At 37.0% G+C, this 8,804-nt stretch overlaps 1 protein-coding gene across 1 annotated transcript in view; it reads right to left on the reverse strand.

The window, feature by feature from the left end:
• Positions 1–8,804, reverse strand: part of VWA8 (von Willebrand factor A domain containing 8) — a 368,307-nt gene that overhangs the window by 259,625 nt on the left and 99,878 nt on the right. Inside the window, exons 12-13 of the mRNA XM_015559449.1 lie at positions 2,549–2,717; positions 711–788 (exon numbers count right to left, since the gene is read on the reverse strand). Coding sequence (XP_015414935.1) covers positions 711–788; positions 2,549–2,717 — 247 coding nt within the window. The remainder of the gene's footprint in view (positions 1–710; positions 789–2,548; positions 2,718–8,804) is intronic.

Here is an 8,804-nt window from a genome sequence, read left to right on the forward strand (position 1 = left end):
GCTGCCAGGCTAGATCTTTCCAAAATACTACCCCAGCATGGAAATACAATCTATATATATAAAAGCCAAGCGACCAGAATGACAAAATGACCAGAACAACTGGTCACTATGACGTGCACTGTGGAGGCCAATCGGCCTGATCAGGGCCCCAATCGGCCCCCAACCTCCTGCAGCCCCGCCCCCTGGCCAATCTGGCCCCTGATTGGCCCCCCACCCTGATCAGGGGCGGGGTCTGCCAGCCAACCTCCCACGGCCCCTCCCCCTGGTCACACATCCCCTCCCCCCACCGGCCTGGCCATGATCGACCCCCATCAGGGCGGGCCAGCCAGACCCCACCCGTGCACAAGTTCGTGCATGGGCCTCTAGTTATACATAAAGAGCAAATCAGAAAAGAAAAGTTAGAAGGTGAAGAAAAAGATATAGGCATTATCTTAGAGATGGTACTTGAAGCCATAAGAATAGATGAAATTGCTCAGCATAGGAGGTAGAAGAAACAGGGCCAAACCCCAGGAGTACCAAGTATGCCTCTAGAGCTAAATATCAGCCATGAGGAGCTAGAAGAATGTTAAAATCATTGAAAGAGTACGACATATGCATAGGACAAAACATAACACAGGGATAAAAATGCCAGCTTAAAAAACAGATTTTAAAGCACTGAACTCTAAGAACAAAAAGCAGCAGCCTATCAGCAATAGAAAATCCAGACTTACCGTTGGATCCTGTGTCTCTCTGAGTTTGTGTGTAAATGATAACAATTTGTCCAAAGCTTCCTGAGGAATATTTGGTACCTATTTATGAGAGAATTGAGGAAAGACAGAAAGAATGATTTGGGATATGTGATAATAAATCATAAATTATGGCTACTTAGTAACTTATATTAGAATTACACTTTTAGAAAAACTCTGATTACACTTTAATTCATGGATAAATTTACTTATTCATCTTCTCAGGAAATGCTTATACCCACCCGTTTCCCTTTAAGAATCAGGTCATTAAAACCAAGCCACTCTTCTCCATTTACAATTCTATCACCAGCATAAAATTGGCGTATAGTATGCCTATAAAAACTTTCATAAATTATCATTTCCTTTTTTGTTAGCTTCAGCATAATTTTTAAAACTAATTTAGGCGTTTTCTTACTGAAACCAAACTCCTTCATTTAGTAGTAATCTTACATTTATGTCTACTAAGTCACATAAGGTATCCTTGTATAAAGAATGGATACTCAAGCTGTCAATTTTTCAGAACTTTTAAACTGCATATCCAAGGCATAGGATTAATTTATCAATGAACTCCGAATAGCTGCCCAAATGGCACACATTAAGTGTCTTAACTATAACATTTTAATCTAATTAAATATATAATTAATTATAAGAAAATTTTGCTTAATAATAAATTTAAACTTTTAATTTAAAAAATCAGAAAGTGATGCGATGTTAGAACAACTGGTAAAACATGGCCATTTCAAAAGTAAACTTTGATCATTTAAGTGACTGAAACTTTTCAAAATTCTAAGTTCTATTCAGTACATACTTTATCTTATTTATTATTTAAATCAATCCACTGATATAAGAAGTACTATTATCCCCATCTTCAAATAAAGAAATCATGGTTGAATAATCTGCCCAAGATCTGGAAGTTAATAAGTAGTAAATTTGGCATTTAAAGGAGAGTTGTTTATCTTTAAAACCCTACAGCCTTATCCACCACCATGTGACAAGACCTAAAAAGTTCATTCTAGTATTTTAAGGGGAATGAGTGTTAACTTTTCAGGGGAAAAAAAAGTTACTTATTTGTGATCTAGAACAACACCATCGAATAGCACTTTCTATGATGATGGAAATGTTCTTTACCTATGCTTTCTAATATGTTAGCCAAAACGCATGTAGTTACTGACCACTTGAAATATGACTTAGAAACTAGTTTTTTAAATTTTATGGCCGGTGATATTCCACTGAATAGTATAGTTCTAGAAAATGCTAAGCACAATGCCTGCTTCAGGCAGACACTGAAGTAATGGATTACCTAGACTTCAAGTCACCAGACACCTAATCAGGTAAGTATAGGACAGGATATATTATAATCCTGAGGAGCCCAGGACTCCTTGGTATTTGCCACAGAACCTAAGGAACTAAAATATATTTAACCTCCCTTTACAGTAGGAACTTAAAATAGTCACTTTTGACTGAATATAAACGGAAAAGGATCCACCAAACTGCTTTCACACAAGGAAAGAGGAGTGACAGCAATACATTCATGGTTCTCAAAGAGTGTTCCCAAGACCACTGGCAATATCAGCATTACCTAAGAACTTCAGAAATGCAAATTATCATGTACCATATCCCAGACCTACTGACTCAGCCATCTGCATTTTACCAAATCCTCCAGATGATTCTGCAAAATGTTAACATTTGAGAACCATTTCATGAGGACATTTGGGAGTAAGCAGGGAGAAGCCAAAAATGTCCAGTTCTGCTCCAGCAGGGGTAAGAGTGCCTTAAAAAGAGAAAAACTGAAGGCAACAGGCTAGAGCTGGCCTCACCCTTACCATTTCCTTAATCACTTGGATTTCTTCATTTTTGACAAGTGGTTTCATGTAATGGAAAAAGAACATGGTTAAGAATTCTGGCCCCAGCCACTGCTGTGTTGTGCTTCCAATAACAGGGGGCTCTGCCAAGGCAATGATTCTGAAGGACGGGTGGACAGGAAAAATGGATCTAAAAGAGAAAAAAAAAACAACCATAATCTATCACATTAGAAATTAGATAAATCTATAATGCTGTTAATATAATCAAAGTTACTATCCAAAGAACAGACTTTGAAAAAAAGTCAGGACATTCTAAGAACCTAAAATTAAAACAACAACAGAAAGAATCACCTACTGCTAATATAAGATGTACCATATCCACAGGTGAAACTCCATCCCTGGAACAAAACACTGCTTTGGACATGCTATTGTGCCTACAATAAATTTTCTCCATCATCTCCAGAAACAAAATCCCATCCAGTACATACGTCTCTTTTATTTATCCAAATCCCCTCAAAATCTCCTATCTTGCAAGAAACCCACCATATGTCAAACTTAGAAAGACAGAGAAGTATGATTCAAGATGAGGAAACTTTTTCTAATATAGAAAATTTAAGCAGCATAGGGGTTGGATTAAATTTAAATTTGGATTGGCAATAAGAATACTTAGGTCTTGAAAAAGTAGAGAAAACAACTTTTATATAATTCACTCTTGTCACTTTATAGGAAACATGATTTTTAAGGTGATCTCTTTTATAAATCTGTGCTAGCAAATCTGAAAATGTAAATATTCTAGGATACATAGAGGAATAAAATAAGACTTGCCATGGTTTGTGGAATGACTTGAGTAGTTTTTGGAGAAGGGACTAGAAATCCCTCATTGTGATCTCTTCACCACAACCATGTGCATTCCTTTATTGTTTCTGAGGACTTTTACATTCTTTGCAGGTAATCACATGGCTAAGATAGCCTTAAAAATGGCTTAAGAAATGTTAAGAGACATTTCTCTTCTTGTTGCAAAACACCAGTAATACCATGGACATGCTAGTTAGAAATAGCATGATGGCCACACACCAGCAAACATCATGCCTGCATTTCTCACAGGAAGTAAGAACCAAAATAGAACTGCTTCCTTTGATGAGAAAAACTTCTTTGGGGAAAGGTTGAGTACAAATACTATAGGTTGCTAAATGTGTCTCTTCCTGCCGTTGGTCTGAGCATAGATGAGATTTTCTTGAGAAAATAATGAATTACCAATAGTTTATTTTGCCAAGAAAAGGCTTCTGGTTATCTCAGGGAAGCAGTAAATATCAGTGGCCTAGTCTCAATTTTAATTATATGTGCTCTAACGTGTGTTTTTTTTCATTTTTGTTGAATATATTATTTTTTATTGTGATTGAACATTGAAAACAGTTTATAATCTCTGTTATTATATAGGTCAGTGGTGAACCATAACTGGACACTGGGCAGATCCATAATCGGTAGATTTCTCTGGACCCTTTTACTCTTACTCTTAGATTTGAAGATAGTTATGATCTGAGCTTTGTCTCCTACTTTCCCAGAAACTCAAGTACCTTCTTGTTAAGCGAATTGGGTCATGTAAGTTTTTTTAAAAATGTAAGGTAGATCCAGATTTTTGTTGTTGTTAATCCTCACCCGAGGATATTTTTTCCACTGATTTTTAGAGAGTGGAAGGGAGGGGGAGAGATCGAGAGAGAGAAACATCAACGTGAGAGAGACACATAGGTTGTTTGCCACACATGCCCCAACCATCCTGCAACTGAGATACATGTCCTTGACCAGAATCGAACCCAAGACCCTTCAGGCCGACAATCTAAATACCAAGCCAAACCAGCTAGGGCTAGATCCTGTATTGTATGCCTAAGTCTTTGTGTTTGATTCTCAAAACAAAAAGCCTTAACTCGATTCTGAGTTGGAAAAATAATACTAAACATTTTTATGGTCAAGGAACAATTTTAAATTTCTGTGACTCTGAAGGGTCTAATTACTTATTATTTTATGTACTGGTTTCGTCTCTTTTATTCAGAGAATCTACCTTGTTTCACAAACTCATTCAAGACCAGATTTAGACTAGTGGCTCTGCTTTTGGGTATGAACACATTATTTTCAGTTCCTATCACTTTACTTTTGTTTTGTGGTTTCCACCAAAGGTCTTTAAAACGTTTCTTGCAGTGATGGTGCTGAACTATAGCAATGCTTTCATTTATTTAATTAGCATCTGCTCTCTTCAGGAATTACCCTAGACCTTGGGTGGTATAAAGATGAGTAAGGAATGTGTCTATGGAGTTTGCTACATTGCATAGAAAAAAAAGGGGAAATGTGGGGTGTGTACTGAACTGCATAACCTCTAGGTTCTGAAGTGGAGCACTAGTATTCTGGTATGGGAAGCCAGTTACAAAATCCTCTTCTGTTCATGATTAATGTCTTTGCAGAAACCTTCTATTTTATTCTTTCAAGTTCCTTTATATACAAATCCACAAAAATATACCATATTTCCTTCAAAAGATTAGAGTTTATTGTAATCTTTCTCTTTTGTTTTATTATAGCTTGAAGTATAGCTGACATATAATAAACTACATATTTAAAGTGTACAGTTTGATAATTTTTGATATTTATTCATACCTATAAAACCATTATTATAATCAAGCGAATGAAAACATTTATGACCCCCCCAAGTATCCTCAGACTCCTTTGTAATCCCTTACTCCTGCCCTTACTTACACCCTTAGGAAACTATTTTTATAGCTTGTATTTCTAGGGTTTTATATAAATGGCATCACACAGTATGTACTCTTTTTGGTCTGGCTTCTTTCACTCAGCATAATTATCTTCCACATTGAGATATGTGTGTGTATGTATATGTATATGTATATGTATATATTTTTACTGATTGATATATCAATAATTAACTCCTTTTTATTGCTGAGAAGCACTGAAAAGTACTCTCTAAAAATTTATACTCACCCTCCAAACAAACATATTGACTCCAATATTTTTATTTTAAAAATCTTTTTGTAAGATTTTTTTGCTTTAAAAAATTTTAATATTTAGGGAATAATATCTATTTATCTAAAGTTAAGCCATATCTTTAGTTTCATTAGTTATTTGTTGTTAAATTCTGGTAACATTAAAGTTACCCTTGAGTTTAAATTTTAATAGGGCTTGTGTCTGAATTCCCAATTATGCACCACTTCAGCCTTTGTATTACCCACCAGTATGTCAAACCACCTGAAATTAGTTGGCAGATCCTCAAAAGTACTCTCTTCTCTAACTTTCAGACTTGGAGAACCTAATATGATCAGGAAATGACTTTCCACATGACCTATTTATATATAAGGAAGCCTTTGGGGAGAAGCTAGCAAACAAAAAAGTCCTTCTCATCCTGTTATTTAATAGCTTGATAACGTTTCTGTAGTCGGCATACACTTCTCTGCCTAACCTACCTTCTATCTCAGAAATTGCCTTCTTTAAATTGGGGCAGGTACCCAGCTAGAGTCAGTATCAAAAAAGCAAGCCACAGGCAATATATACTAGTATATATTAGTCCAGAGCAATGACCATCATGTTATTTAAATTCTAACCACCTAACTTGCTTTCATGTTAATTGCTCTTCTAACTAGGAGAGAAGAGGATCAAGGATGAATCCAACATCTGTTGCTGGGCCATGAAGCAGAGATCTCTGGATTATAACAAACCACTTAGCAGAAGTAAAAAATAGATAACTTTCCCTTTTAGCTTTCAAATCACAGAATTTTCTGTGTCCAGATTCTGTTACGTGACTACCTAATTAATTACTAGAAATTCTGAGTTATCTCTTTATCTTCAAGACTTTCACGTTCTATCTATGTTGTAATCATTCCCTCTTTTCCCAGAACAACTCCTTTGGACAAATTATCCTATCCCCTGCTTGAATATCTGTAGATACGTCTTTTTTCCCTACCTAGAGAAAAGAAATCATGTCTGAGAGTTTTCATGAATTCATCCAGACATTTCACATGAGCATTTCTAAAAACTGCTTTTATTTGGCTTACAAATTACGGTGTGGCCTCTCAATTACAGATTATGTGGTTAGGGGCTTGGACCTACCTGTTGTTTCAGGAGGACTTTTCCTTATTCGAAATCGTTAAAGTACTTATCTGATTTTTCTCCACACATATCCTACTTCCTGATATGCTAGCAGCCTAATCACTTAACTGTCAGGCTCCATTATAATAGTTAATGGCAACACACAGTCCATTTCTGGAGAAATGCTAGTTATGTACCTGTGTTGTTTTTTTCTGAATATCTTGGCAAGTGTGTGGGTTTCATCTCTCCTTTCTCTTAGCATGGGATGATATTACCCTCTAAAGTTAATATTTCTATTGGGGTTTTGAACAGAATTGATTAAAACAAACAATATCATTCATATGATATACAATGAAGTCCAGAAAGGAGTCAAATACAAGGTTTAACACTATGAAGTTGAAAGTCTTGGTAGTTAGTTGCTAATTATGAGACCCTTGGCATCAGACTTGTCATTAAAAGGCAAAGTGTTCCTAATTGAAAGATTCATAAAAAGAAACATTGCTAGCTTAGTAGATCATCTAAAAATAGATTAATAGAATCAGCTTTACCTTGCTTTCCTAGAATTTATCCTAGGTTAAGATTTAGTTACTCATTCAAATACACTTGTTAAGTGATCTATTATGTGCCAGGTGTTGTGACATTAGAAAGAAATAAAGTATAGAGCAAGACAGAGTCCTGACAAGATTAAAGTCCTAGGTTCCAGTTATTTCATGAGGCACAAACTCATTCTTGCCCTTCCTTTGAAAGTATGAGATACCATTAAGTTCCTTTTTAAGACAAAGTTTTTTTGTTATTTGTAACTAAAGGAGTCCTGCCAAACACAAATATAAAAATTATTCCTATCTGAAAGCCCAAAAGACTTCTAAATTTACCAATTTGGGTCTAGAGGCAAAGAAGCTCTTAAATTTGCCTTCCCTTCATTAAAACTTTGACCTTTTTTTCTATTTCAAAATCCCCAAACATTGATAGCTGAGTTTGTTTGAAGACTATCATAAATAACTAGAGGCGCAGTGCATGAAATTCATGGACTCGGGGGTCCCTCAGCCCAGCCTGTGCCCTCTTGCAGTCCGGGAGCCCTTAGGGGATGTCCGACTGCCAGCTTAGGCCCACTCCCCACTTCTGACTGAGCGGCGCTCCCCCTGTGGGAGTGCACTGACCACCAGGGGCAGCTCCTGTGTTGAGCGTCTGCACCCTGGTGGTCATTGCACGTCATAGTGACGGGCCGTTCTGCCTTTTACTCGATTTGAATATTAGCTTTACTGAGTACAAATTTCCTGCTTTTTAGGCTATGCTATGTCCTTTTAGTTAAGGTGCCAGCTCTCTATCCAATAAACAGTCTTGAAAGAAATACTGTCAATTGGCTTAGCAGCGGTTCTCAACATGTGAGTAGCGACCCCTTTGGGAGTGGAACGACCCTTTCACAGGGGTTGCCTAAATACATCCTGCATATCAGATATTTACATTATGATTAGTAATAGTAGCAAAATTACAGTTATGAAGTAGCAACGAAAATAATTTTATGATTGCGGGTCACCACAACATGAGGAACTGTATTAAAAGGTTGCGGCATTAGAAAGGTTGAGAACCACTGGCTTAAAGGAAAAAATTTAACCTAATAAAACCCTACAAGAGAACACATTCTTAGAAAGACAAAAATAGGCTACAAAATTTAATCAAGGTTAACCAAGAAAATGTAAAGAAATTTACCAATCCATATCACCAGGTGAAGCAGATTCTGATAAGAAAAGGAATTAGGCTTTCAAATGGTAGATATATTTCTGACAAAGAGGAGAATCAGTTGTTAGATATCTCACCTCTGAAAAGTCAATGAAGTCCTGACAAACTGTCAGAATGTAAGAGAGAAAAGAAAATTAGAAGTCCAGCCCAGGAGGTTCAACATTTAACTAATGAAAGTTGTAGGAAAAGAGACCAGAGGAGGGAGAACCAAGATGGCGGCATAGGTTAACGCCGGAGTTTGCTGCCTCGAACAACCACTTCAAAAGTGAAACTAAAAGACGGAACGGACATCACCCAGACCCACAGGAACGCTGGCTGAGTGGAAGTCCTACAACTAGGAGGAAAGAGTAACGCATACGGACACTCAGAGGAGGCGCAGTGCTGAAGTCAAATTCTGAGGTGCGGAGTGCGCGGAGCGGGCGGCGGCGGAGGGCGCGGTTGGCGTTTTCAATCG

Source organism: Myotis davidii, unplaced genomic scaffold (genome assembly GCF_000327345.1).
Source record: "Myotis davidii unplaced genomic scaffold, ASM32734v1 scaffold70, whole genome shotgun sequence".
NCBI lineage: Eukaryota > Metazoa > Chordata > Mammalia > Chiroptera > Vespertilionidae > Myotis > Myotis davidii.